Source organism: Ranitomeya variabilis, chromosome 1, assembly GCF_051348905.1.
Source record: "Ranitomeya variabilis isolate aRanVar5 chromosome 1, aRanVar5.hap1, whole genome shotgun sequence".
NCBI classification, from domain to species: Eukaryota; Metazoa; Chordata; class Amphibia; order Anura; family Dendrobatidae; genus Ranitomeya; species Ranitomeya variabilis.
Genome location: NC_135232.1, coordinates 398,511,164 through 398,524,759, shown reverse-complemented (window position 1 = coordinate 398,524,759; position 13,596 = coordinate 398,511,164). Strand labels below are relative to the sequence as shown.

Below are 13,596 nucleotides of genomic sequence, written 5' to 3'. Positions count from 1 at the left end.
AATGACTGGCTTTTTTCTGCTATGTTTTTGATCTTTGTGTCCTTTTGTTGTGTTTTGTTCCAGTTTGCTATCATTTTATAGGTAAACTGTCTTTTTACACGATAGGACCTTGGTAAAAGTTAGATAATAATATGTTTTCTGTTACATAAATGGTCTGAACTATACTGTCTTCTTCAGGTGCCTTGACCCAAGCCGTTCGAAACTTTGCAAAAAGCCTTGAAGGTTGGCTCTCTAGTGCCATGAGTAATATTCCACAAAGAATGGTACAAATCAAGGCGAGTTTCTCCATAAAAAATAAATAGGAAGAGTACAGTGTACTGAAGGTGTATTTGTAATGCTTTTATTGGTTCAACAGGTTGCTGCTGTAAGTGCCTTTGCTCAAACTCTGCGAAGATATACATCTCTCAATCACTTGGCTCAGGCAGCGCGTGCCGTGCTCCAGAACACATCTCAGATTAACCAGATGCTTAATGACCTCAACCGCGTGGACTTTGCCAATGTCCAGGTAATATGAAATGGAAGAACGTTACTGCTACATACCACTGATGTTCTACAACTCCCCTTTTTCTGGTATCCAATTATTGTACATTTCTGGCTGGGACAGAAATAATTCATGTAGATGGCACAGCTCACTCCAATCTTTGACTATTGAAGTTAAGATATTTGTATTTTCAACAGAGCAGACACCATTGGCCCAAGAGCTAAGGGGGCCCACTTCCACCAACAAACAAGCAAACAGCTTCTGTCGCAAACACATTATTGGACTGCAAATGGTCCAAATACTGATTTTGCACACTGGACCTCTTCTGTCTATGTCCACCCCTGATTTATGGGTTCAGTGTAAATTCTAAAAGGTTCATATGGAGAGGAACCGAATATCAGCTCCTTATTAGCCTTGGTCTCACTGACACGAGATGCTGAAATGGGAGAACGTGAAGCAATATAGTCTCCAAAAGGTAGTGCCATGGCCGCTAACGAAAGTGCTGTAGAGCATCACACTCAAAGGACAGTTTAAAAAAAAAAATCTTTATTTTTATATAGCGCTAACATTTTCCGCAGTGCTTTATAGTTTGCGCACATTATCATCGCTTTCTCCGGTGGGGCTCACAATCTAAATTCCCTTAGTATTTCTTTGGAATATGGGAGGAAACCGGAGAACCTGGAGGAAACCCACGCAAACAAAAACGGGGAGAACATACAAACTCCTTGCAGATGTTGTCCTTGGTGGGATTTGAACCCAGGACTCCAGCGCAGCAGTGCTAACCACTTAGCCACCGTGCTGCCCAAAGGATCCTTAGCACTTGATTGAAGCAATAAGACATGAAATGTGATTGTGTCTTGGTTTGTCATAGGAGCAGGCTTCCTGGGTGTGCCATGAAATGTGATTGTGTCTTGGTTTGTCATAGGAGCAGGCTTCCTGGGTGTGCCAGTGTGATGACAACATGGTGCAGAGACTGGAAACCGACTTCAAAATGACTCTTCAGCAGCAAAGCACTTTGGAGCAGTGGGCTGCCTGGCTCGATAATGTGGTGACACAAGCACTCAAGCCGTATGAAGGGAGGCCCAGCTTTCCTAAGGCAGCTCGACAATTTCTGCTAAAATGGTCATTTTACAGGTAATACAGTGAGAATGCATTTTTAGGGCTCAGTGACATTTACCATTTCGTACGATTGGTTTACCCTTGTTAATCTTTTTAAGATCTGTTAGGACTGCATCCCAAACAGGATAAAAAGAAAACTTTCTAAATCACTTACAAGAAAAGTTTAATGCCTCTCCTCTTTTAATATATCATTCCATTTTGTTATCTCCTCTTTCAATATATCATTCCATTTTGTTATGCATAAAGTGTTAAAATTATCTTCGCCCTATTAAGAGAATTTTGTTTTTTAATGAATTATTGCATGATATTTGTGCTGCATGATAATTCTTATGAAATTGATTGTATCTCATATCTATGTCTATCTTTTATCTAATATCTATCTATTATCTATCTAATATGTATCTATCTATTCTCTATCTATCTCTCTGTCATATATCTATCTATCTATCTATCTATCTATCTATCTATCTATCTAATATCCATCTATCTATCTGTCTATCTTTCTTATATTTGTATATCATATATCATATATTTTGTGATGGAGAAAACTATGATGTGACTGTAAAAACAACCCAAACTTTAGGGTTTGCTCAGACGAGTGTACTGACCAGTGTTATTGAATAGGGCTGTTCACATTAGAATCTTTTTCCCACGACCGAATGTCCATGTTAAAAATATTGCAGCATGCACTAATCACTTCCATATTTCGAGTCTCAACTATACAAGTCTATGGGTGTGCAAAAAAAATTGGACCCCATAGAGGTCTTCCATATTGTATCACATTTTTAGGGATACATTGTCATTATTAACATAGGAAGTTGATTTATTTAATGTTGATGTTTAAAAACGAATGCCATACAGATGTCATATGGATGTATAAAACGGACACACGAATGGAAGACGTATAGCTGCAAACAAGCAAAACTGTCATTCATCAGTTGGTTACATCTTTTATGCAGCCTTTGTTCATTGTTATCAGCAAATTGGATGTGAAGAAAATGTTTTGTGAAAAAAGTTAAATGTTCATTTAGCATCCAGTGTGAAAAGAGGATGTGCACCTGATGATATACAAACTTTATGGGGTAAAACGATCAGTAATGAATTAATTCTATTAGCAATCATTTGTACCTAAAACCACTTTATGTTTTTATATATATATATATATATATATATATATATATATATATATATATATATATATATATATATATATATATATATATATATATATATATATATATACAGTATATATATATATATATATATATATATATATATATATATATATATATATTATCTTTTTTGTAAAAGGGCCTTAAACGAGCTCTGATGAACTTGTTATATTGTCAATCAGTACTCATATGTACTCATATACTGTAGGCATGACCGTGTAAACCAGCCTGTACTCTGGTGAGATAAAAACATGTTTGTCTTGTCCCTGCCCTCATAAACTATAAAGATGAGATGCCCAGGGCACTTCTATTATCTTTAGAACACTTGTAATTCCATGGGACAGCAGCTGCTCCTCACTATTCACCCCTCCCTTCTGGGACGTTATGTCACCTACCAGTGTGCAGCTCCCACTGAGAAGAGTGGGCATGGCTAAAGGCCCCGTCTCACATAGCGAGATCGCTAGCGAGATCGCTGCTGAGTCACAAGTTTTGTGACGCAACAGCGACCTCCATAGCGATCTCGCTATGTGTGACACGTACCAGCGATCAGGCCCCTGCTGCGAGATCGCTGGTCGTGTCGGAATGGCCTGGACCTTTTTTTGGTCGTTGAGGCCCCGCTGACATCGCTGAATCGGTGTGTGTGACACCGATCCAGCGATGTCTTCACTGGTAACCAGGGTAAACATCGGGTTACTAAGCGCGGCCCTGCGCTTAGTAACCCGATGTTTACCCTGGTTACCCGGGTGCTGCAGGGGGACTTCGGCATCGTTGAAGACAGTTTCAACGATGCCGAAGTCATTCCCCTGATCGTTGGTCGCTGGAGAGAGCTGTCTGTGTGACAGCTCCCCAGCGACCACACAGCGACTTACCAACGATCACGGCCAGGTCGTATCGCTGGTCGTGATCGTTGGTAAATCGCTTAGTGAGACGGGGCCTTAAGACTCCTGTTCTCTGCAGATAAACAGCTATTATCAGGAGACTGGCAGATAGTAACAGCATGGAGCTGTACACTGCTGTAATGTCCCAAACGTGAGCGGTGAGCAGTGCAGTGATGAGCAGCTCCTGTCACGCAGGGACAGTACAAGCATGTTTTAGCTCCCTGGAGTACCCCTTTTAGATTCCTGAATCATTCCCTGGATTGATTGTTGTAATGACCCAGAATAGCTGATTATAGAACAAGCATACGGTCATACACAAGGTCTCTCAATTGTCCATCGGATCGATTCAAAGACTACAACCTACTAGTGACCAGGCAGTTCCTGTGCTGGTGAACTTTAAAGATTGATCAAAGTTGGAAATCTATCATATATTTATAACCATCATTTATATGTCTTTTCTACAGCATTAGATTATTTTTAAAGATGCTTCACAAATATACCTAATCACTTAACGTGCATTTGTTTTCTTAAACAGTTCCATGGTTATCCGTGACTTAACCCTGCGCAGTGCTGCTAGCTTTGGCTCTTTCCATCTGATTCGCCTTCTCTATGATGAATACATGTTTTATTTAGTTGAACATAGAGTTGCTCAGGCAACTGGTGAATCCCCAATTGCCGTCATGGGAGAGGTGAGTGTGTTACCATATGTTTTATAATGGATTATTTGCAGAATAAGACATACCAAACTGGACTACCAGCTTTAAAGGGAACCTGTCACCCCCAAAATCGAAGGTGAGCTAAACCCACCGGCATCAAGGGCTTATCTAGAGCATTCTGTAATGCTGTAGATAAGCCCCCGATGTATCCTGAAAGATGAGAAAAAGAGGTTAGATTATACTCACCCAGGGGCGGTCCTGCTGCGATCCGGTCCGATGGGTGTCGCAGTCTGGTCCAGCGCCTCCCATCTTCTTACGATGACGTCCTCTTCTTGTCTTCATGCTGCGGCTCCAGCGCAGGCGTACTTTATCTGCCCTCTTGAGGGCAGAGCAAAGTACTGCAGTGCGCAGGCGCCGGGAAAGGTCAGGTATTGAGGTTGACAATGTTCATTTTGATGATCCTTATGGAAATGTAGATTTTAGAATTGATCCAATAAGGGCTTATTCACACGTTCTTTATTTGGTCAGTATTTTACATCAGTAAATCATTATCGCCGGATAGACAGTCACGGCATCAAATGACAGCTTGAGCCCACAGCTGTGATCGGAGGTATAAAGTTTACCTACGGTGACTGGTGTCTGCTGCCGCTAATAACAATGTGAGCAGGTGGCGGCTGATGGGAGTAATAATAATAATAATAATAATCTTTATTTATATAGCGCCAACATATTCCGCAGCGCTTTACAGTTTAACAGTTTCAAACACAACAGTCATAGGTAACAATGTTAACAATACAGTAATAAAGCAGAATAAAACAAAATACGACGACCCTGCTCGTGAGAGCTTACAATCTACAGTAAAGGTGGGGAGATACAAAGTACAGGTGTGTATTTACAATGATGTATTTACAATGATGGTCCAGCCATCTTCAGGGAGTGGGGGGTAGATGGAGATAGCGAATGGGCTACACACACACAAACATAAAATGAGTTTGATTAGGGAACGTGATAGGCCGCTCTGAGTATTCATCAGCCGGCGCCTGTGCTCTAAATAAATAATTAAAAAAAAAACGGTGTGGGTTCCCCTGTATTTTTGATAACCAGCTAAGCAAAACTGACATCTGTGGGTTGCAACCATCAGCTGTCAGAGTTAGCAAGGCTGGTTATCAAGAATAGACACACAACCAGAATAAAGTCTTATTTGAAATAAAAACAAACAACACTTATCCTTTTTTATTTAAAAATAGCAAACACAGTTATACTCACCTAATGCCCATTCCATTGAATCCCTTGTCTCCTGTAATAAAACAAAAATAAAAAAACAATAATATCATACACCTGTCCGACATTATGTCAAACGCTGTAGTGTCCCCAGACACTATTTATATTCGTGTATGGGGATAAATAGTTTTCAACCTGCACGGTGCCAAGATGTGACTGTCCAGGCTCAGAACCACTGATGAATGAGTTGCTGTGAGCGCAGTATCAGTGAGCAGCGGTGACCTCTTTGAGGTTATCACGGGTCAATGAGGCTGCATTCCCAGCCGGGCCAATGAACTGTGGTGACATCCCTCCGGTGAGATCACCGCTAGCACAGTTAGTAAAAGTATCACGGTGCAGAGGAGAATTCACTGCAGTTCTAATTCATTGCAGTGAAACTCTCCCAGTGAACTGTGGTGAACTCACCTCTGCATCGTGAGATTTTTTCTCACGATGCTAGCGGTGATCTCACTGGAGGGAGGTCACCACAGTTCACTGGGAGAGTTTCACTGCAATGAATTAGAACTGCAGTGAATTCTCCTCTGCACCGTGATACTTTTACTAACTGTGCTACCGGTGATCTCACCGGAGGGATGTCACCACAGTTCATTGGCCCGGCTGGGAATGCAGCCTCATTGACCTGTGGTAACCTCAATAAGGTCACTGCTGCTCACTGCAGCTCATTCATCAGTGGTTCGCAGCCTGGACGGTCGCATCTTTGCAACGTTCATATTGAACATGGATTACTGCATATGACAGAACGTCAGAAAGGTGAGGGATATTGTTGTTTTTTTATTGTTGTTTTTTACTTTTGTTTTATTGCAGGAGACAAAGGATTCAATACAATGGGCATTAGGTGAGTATAACTGTTATTTTTAAATAAAAAAGGAAAATTGTGATTTGTTTTTATTTCAAATAAAATACTTTATACTGACTGTGTGTTTATTTACAATATAACTATAGAATTAGTAATTTCTTGGTGTCTTATATCACCTCTCCATTTCTAAGCTGTGGGCTTGATGTCACAGGGCAATACAAAGGTGACATCAACCCCACAATATGAACCCACTTGCCACCACTATAGGACAAGTGGGAAGAGCCTGGCAAAGTGCCAGAATTGGCTCCTCTAATAGATGTGCCTTTTCTGGGCAGCTGCGGGAGCTATTTTTAGGCTGGGGGGGCAATATCCATGGACCCTTACCAGCCTAAGAATACCAGCTCCCAGCTGTCTGCTTTAGCAAGGCTGGTTGTGAAAATGGGAGGGACCCTACACCGTTTTTTTTAATTATTTATTTAAATAATTAGAAAAACAGCATGTGGACCCCTCTTTTCTTAATAACTAGTCATTTTGCCTTTTGAAGCTGATAGCTACCGTACCCAAACAGTAGGTTTCCTGTCCAACTGGCAGTACTGATTTTACCGCCCATCATAAGTAGTGTTTGCCGCGCTGTCATACACATGGATGTTCTGGCCCCCATTCACTTGGGTTCGGGTCCGGGTACTTTTCTGGTACCCGAACTTTTTTTAACTGTTCTTCCAAACCCCCCAGACCCAAACACCCAGGGGTTCACCCATCTCTAACCACAAGCCTGTAAGCATTTTATGAAGAATTATATGTAGTGAGAACAAGGCAGTCAAGCAAATTATAAACCAACAGACTTATATAAAGAGGTCCTCCAGCCAAATGTATTTTTAGAAAAATCAGATGGGATGGAGAATGGCATAAAATGGCTAATGCCAAGCTGTTATTCCTTTCTTCTTGTCAGCACAATGCCATGCCACCTTTGACTCCTTATACTTTAATATTTTTAAAAAAATGTGAACGTAGCTTTGCTATAAGCCTGCCCAGCCATGAGGCTGACTAGATCTTGAGCTTGAACACCAGAGCCGAACTATGAATACATGAATGGACATTCTCCTTTTATTGCTATTACTTAATAGAAATGTAACTTGTTCAAAGTCTTTCTTTTAAAAACAGTATCTAATATTAAAAGTATAATTGCTGTCTTAACATTTCTCTCTTACCCTGGTTTAAATGGTGGTAGAAAGTGAAATCATTTGAACAGAGTGTCAAAGTAGTAACAAAAAGTAAAAAAGAATTTTGTATTTTATTCAATTCTACTCCATCTACACCCAGAAGTATTTTAATTAGTGATGAGCGAATATACTCGTTACTCGATATTTCCCGAGCACTCTCGGGGGTCCTCCAAGTATTTTTTAGTGCTCGGAAATTTAGTTTTTCTTGCTGCAGGCGAATGATTTACATGTGTTAGCTAGCATAAGTACATGTGTAGATTCCCTAGCAACCAGGCAACCCCCACATGTACTTATGCTGGCTAACACATGTAAATCATTCACCTGCGGCAAGAAAAACTAAATCTCCGAACACTAACAAATACTCGGAGGTCACCCGAGCGTGCTCGAGAAATTTCGAGTAACGAGTATATTCGCTCATCACTAATTTTACTCATTGTCTAGAGTTGCGGTGCACAGCCTTTTCTTACTTATAGGATTGTGCTTGTCCCAAGAACTGAAGTAGAAATTAATGGGATATCGTCACTGGAGACATATGAGCAGTATATATCATATATGTCTGCCAGGGAAGGGGTCCACATTTGGAACTCCCAAGTGTCATGAGAACATGGAACCAATATATTTTAGGTGCTATTAAAGGGAACCTGTCACCCCCAAAATGGCTGGTGAGGTAAGCTCACCGGCATCAGGGGCTTATCTACAGCATTCTGTAATGCTGTAGATAAGCCCCCGATGTTACCTGAAAGAGGAGAAAAAGACGTTTGATTATACTCACCCAGGGGCGGTCCCGCTGCGGTCCAGTCGAATGGGTGTCTCCGGTCCGCTCCGGCGCCTCCCATGTTCATTCCATGACGTCCTCTTCGGGTCTTTACGCCGCGGCTCCGGCGTAGGCGTACTTTGTCTGCCCTGTTGAGGGCAGAGCAAAGTACTGCAGTGCGCAGGCGCTGGGCCTCTCTGACCTTTCCGGCGCCTGCGCACTGCAGTACTTTGCTCTGCCCTCAACAGGGCAGACAAAGTACGCCTACGCCGGAGCCGCGGCGTAAAGATCCGAAGAGGACGTCATGGAATGAACATGGGAGGCGCCGGAGCAGAGCTGAGACGCCCATTTGACCAGACCGCAGCGGGACCGCCCCTGGGTGAGTATAATCGAACCTCTTTTTCTCCTCTTTCAGGTAACATCGGGGGCTTATCTACAGCATTACAGAATGCTGTAGATAAGCCCCTGATGCCGATGAGCTTACCTCACCAGCCATTTTGGGGGTGACAGGTTCCCTTTAACTACAATTGAGAGAATCATGAATACACAGACACTTGTCTACTTAATTTCCTCTGCTCTGGAGTGTTTGACTAAAGGACCAGTGGATGTGCAACAAATTTCGTACATGGAATAGCCCTTTAAATAATCACTTTGGGTGCAGATCCTGAGGGGGGTTGGTGCATGGGATTTAGAGAGAATACATTCTTACTTATATGCTCAGCTGCACCTCTGTATGTACGGTAAGTTGATCCCCTTACTGCATGTGTGACAGGCTTCATTCATAAAATCTCGGGCATGCGCAGATTGCCAGTGTCCTCGCTTCTGCACCATGTTCTCCCCTTCTATGGGCACTGGCTTCAATTTCCTTCTGCCATGTCTGGTTGTCCCCTGTGCAAAGTGTTTTTCATGCAGGAAGGGGATCAATTTACATACAGAAGAGTTGCTAAGATTTAAAATAAGCTTTGAAGGCAGACTCTCGTAAAGATCTCTGTTCCAGTCAGAGATCTTGACACCTCATTTACAAATTAAGAAAAACATGGATTTCTCTGCAATAAGTGATCAGATCGCAAATATCAAGGTATCAGTTTATTCAATTTTCTATGACCTACATGCCCATGAAGACGGCTTAGGAGGGTTGATCCTACTGACAGATTCTCTTTAACTTTGGATAGCAATACATTTTAAAAATGATGAGACTAATCTTACAAAACCATTTGTGTTCAATTCTTGCAGTTTGGTGACTTAAATGACACATCTCCTGGGAATATGGAAAAAGGTAATGGGTTTTCAAACTTGTCGCATGTCTTCTGTCCATCTCATTGTCTCTTTTAGCATCTTTTTAATCAGATTACTTACCAATCCTCATGGCTGTACTTTTTCCTGAATATTTATTACACACAAGTGTACTTCCATTCTCCTGCATGTTTTTGACATAAGATACATTTATTTTTTCGTGAGAAAATGACCTACATAATGAAGAAGAATATAGTAATATCCTTTGAGAGTCTGATGTTTGTGTTATTAAACTGTCACTATAACAACAGAGAAAATCCCAGACAGGATTCCAGATAAGTACTTGCAGGTTATAATAAAGTGTCTGATGCACCAGTGACCTCCATGATTTACCATTCATGAAGGAGCCTCTAGCTTTGCTTGAATGACTTTGTTTAATACATTACAAACATAGTGCTTGGTTCATCGAGCAACTTTTTCCAGAATTCTGGCATAAAACTGCTTAAAATGCTATAATTTTTTTGCACAACTTGAGGTTGTGCAAAAATGTTGTGACTTTTAGCAATTGTAGGTCAGTTCTGACCAGCTTTGTCAATATTTTGAAAAGTGGACAGAGCTCAGGTGGGACTGGGTGTAGCTAAGTGCAACCAATAAATTTATCATAATCTACACCAAAAAATAATTTCTTCGGGTCCTCGCTTATTTGGCAAGCTATAGGGCTTACCGAATAAGCAGCAGAGGGAACCCGGATACATGGAGCTCGCCGGCTGAGCATGCGTCGCGGCTGTGTCACTGTCACAGCACATGCATGGATAGCCCAACACACAGGCTGACCATGCTTGTGTCGTGACTGTCTCACAGCCGCGACACATGCAGCTGCAGCACCGAACAGATGATCAGCCGGCACGCTCCATGTATCCAGGTTCCCTCTGCAGCTTATTCGGTAAGCGCTTCAGCTTGCCGAATAAGCGGGGACCTGAAGAAATTCTCTAGTTATTAGATATCATGTGACGTCATGATATCAAAGGGCCTTGTGAGCACCAGAGGCAACCAGGGTGTCAGAACGAGGATGCTGGGCACAGATGAGAAGACCAAATGTCATGTAGGACCAGACTGGACACCAGACCAAGGCTGAACAAATCGATTGTTCCGCTGTACTATTTACCTAATTTGCATTCTTCCATTTCATTATCATGAGCAATATAGCCCCACTATTTCCATAATTGGAGTATCATGAGGCTGCCAGTTTGTGGAAGGCACTTAATATTAAAGTTTAGCGTGGAGGGGTTTTAGCAGATCCTAAAGGCTGGGTAGTTGAGCGTTTTTGCACTTTATTAGTGGAAGAAAAAAATATTCTGACTCTTAGTCCAAAAAATCACAGCAGGGATACAATGTAGTAAAAAAAATAATACAATCGAGAGGAAGTATTTTTCAATAACTGTTCCAAATAAGTGATATTGGAAGTCAAAAGGGTATTAAGTTGACTTAAGTCAAAAGTATAGACTAAAAAGAGCAAGGGGTCAAGTGACAGTTGTAAAAAGAGGAGTCATGTGTACAGTACTGAAAGGTCCTTTAGCTAACCACACACACTAGCCGTATATTGGCCGAACCAGTCCACCAACTTTATCTACTTTTCCTAATCACAACACATGCCTGTTGGCCAAAGTATAAAGTTACCGTATCAGCTGTTTGTTGAGCACACCTTCAATCATCAGCTATCTAATATACTGTATAAGGCCAGCCTTAGATATTGTAGTCAAATGATTATTAGAAATTGTATGTAAGCAGCTTCAGAAGGACAGAAACTTTGGGATTTTTAATTTGAAGAAACCGTTTTAGAGATATTTTCAATTATCACCTTCCTAAAAAAGTGACACATTCCGGCATGAACAGTGATCTTTTTTCTGTTTGTTGGTTATATTAGCTATATAAATTCTTTCACTTTTAATAGCTTCTTCTTTAGTAGTAAAGAAACTTTTGACCATTTTTTAAAAATATGTTTAGCCTTTTTAATTACCTGCAGATCAACGAGGCTTGGGGTCCTGAGTCCACCACCAGTTGCTCAAAAGACCACTGAGAAGGGTACAGCTCAGTAGGCAGGAGCGCCCACACAGAGTGAACTACAGATTCAGTGGAAAGCCAATCATTTTCTCTGAGATCAAAACCCCCTGTGTGTTCGATAAGGTAGGAGTCTTGTCTCTCGAGCTGTGCACTTCTCAGTAGTCTTCTCAGCATTTGTTGGGGCGTTACAGGAAATTAAAAAGTACAAAAAAGGTTTTAAGAGTGTAGTTACTATTCAATCTTATAAAGTTTATTCTTGACTGTGTGTATGTAAGAAGTGATTTTCAGTATTTTTATTATCAATTGAAAGAATGCATGATTTATATGTGCAAACGATTAGTCTTTTCTATCTCTTACACTTTCCTCCTTTCTCTTTGTGCTAGTTTCATGGTTGTTTGTTTGTGCAGATGAGGGCAGCGATGTGGAGAGTGAAATAGATGAGGAACTTGATGATTCTGGAGAGCCTCCAGCCAAACGGGAGAAGACAGAGTTGGGTCAAGCGTTCCAGGTGGGCTGCATGCAGCCATCGCTGGAGGGCAGCGTTCAGCAGAGCCTGGTTTTGAACCAAATACACAGCGAGCACATTGTCACAAGCACTCAAACCATCAGGCAGTGCAGTGCCACCGGGAATACCTACACTGCAGTCTAGTGAATATGAAAAAGCTTTCAAAACAGAATTGTATAAATATATGTATGTTGGCTTGAAATTATGGCAGTAGAACAGAATATGCCTAAAGGTCGACTGTTGTCAAATTTTCCTATTGTGACCTTAACTATTTTGTCAACCTTAACCCAAGCACAGCTTTATTTTCCTCTCACAGTCTACAAATTTTTATTTTTTTTTTTGCTTGGTTTTATTATTGCATTTTAAGATTTTGTTTCATGTTGTTCTTTATGGTCATTATACTTTGTTTCTGAACATCACTGGAATATTTTCTTGCTCTCTTCGGTTTTAAGTATATTTTATTGCTGGGTTTATTGAACTTAATAGTTGCACTTCTTTAAAAAAAATGTTGATCACTTACACTGGAGAAAGAAGGTGCAGCAGCAAATACATGACATATGTATGGGAAAGACCCTGTATCTTTGTAAGATAAGATATTTATATGTATGAAGGTAAATGTTTAGGCTGTTGTTCTGTTGTACAAAGGAGAATTCAAGCTTCATCTTTTGCGTCCTACAAGTCAGTAACATGACCTGCATGAAACAATGTGGTACGCTAAAGTTGTAATATGAGTGAAATGTAGGCTTTTGTCTAACAGTAAACAACGCAAACAAGTTCCGTTAATCGTATCCATCTTGTTTATAATGATGTTTGTAAACTCGGGGTTTCACTTAGCGGACGTGCATTCTTAAATGCTCTTAAACATCAACATTTTTGAGGATTTTAGTGCACACTCAGCTCCTCCGTTGGGATACTACTGATTTTGCATTGGGTTCCACTGCACAATCGCTTTATGCCCTTGAGCGAATCTGATAATAGACAGTATGAAACAGAAAGGACATATGGCGACGTAATTCTTTAAGCTCTTCTCCCCTGAAATCACTTGCACATGCAAGTATTTGAGATCATCAAGAAAGAAAAAGAGAAAGAGGCTGTAACAGATGGAAAATTGTCTGGCAACCAAACGATACCAGTTCAGAATTGGAGGAAAAAGAAACTCAGGGAAGATGGGGTTAAAGAAAGGCTTGTGCTAGATGGAATGAGGACCAATGTCAGAGGTTTGTGTTTTTCTATCCCAGAAACTCTCTATTTCATAACAGTAGTTTACTCTGCTGCTATTATGCTGTATATATATATAGATTCATATACATATATATACACATATATATGTGAAGAATATAATTTATAGAATGCAAGGAATGTAGCAACCTGCATAGTATTTAAGAATGGGAACCGGTAACCAGGTTCTTGGCTGTTTTTGATACCGGTGCTAGAAGATTG

General features: G+C 40.9%; 1 protein-coding gene across 6 annotated transcripts in view; it reads left to right on the top strand.

Annotated features, from left to right (window-relative positions):
- RFX3 (regulatory factor X3) overlaps positions 1-13,294 on the top strand; it is a 397,177-nt gene extending 383,883 nt beyond the window's left edge. For 3 of the 6 annotated variants that reach the window (XM_077249136.1, XM_077249135.1, XM_077249132.1), the window contains 6 exons: positions 178-275; positions 356-505; positions 1,407-1,615; positions 4,186-4,339; positions 9,591-9,633; positions 12,035-13,294. In XM_077249136.1, coding sequence (XP_077105251.1) covers positions 178-275; positions 356-505; positions 1,407-1,615; positions 4,186-4,339; positions 9,591-9,633; positions 12,035-12,300 — 920 coding nt within the window. In that variant the 3' untranslated portion in view covers positions 12,301-13,294. The remainder of the gene's footprint in view (positions 1-177; positions 276-355; positions 506-1,406; positions 1,616-4,185; positions 4,340-9,590; positions 9,634-12,034) is intronic. The other 3 variants (XM_077249134.1, XM_077249137.1, XM_077249133.1) reach the window with 3 other exon arrangements.
- Positions 13,295-13,596: the final 302 nt, after the last annotated feature.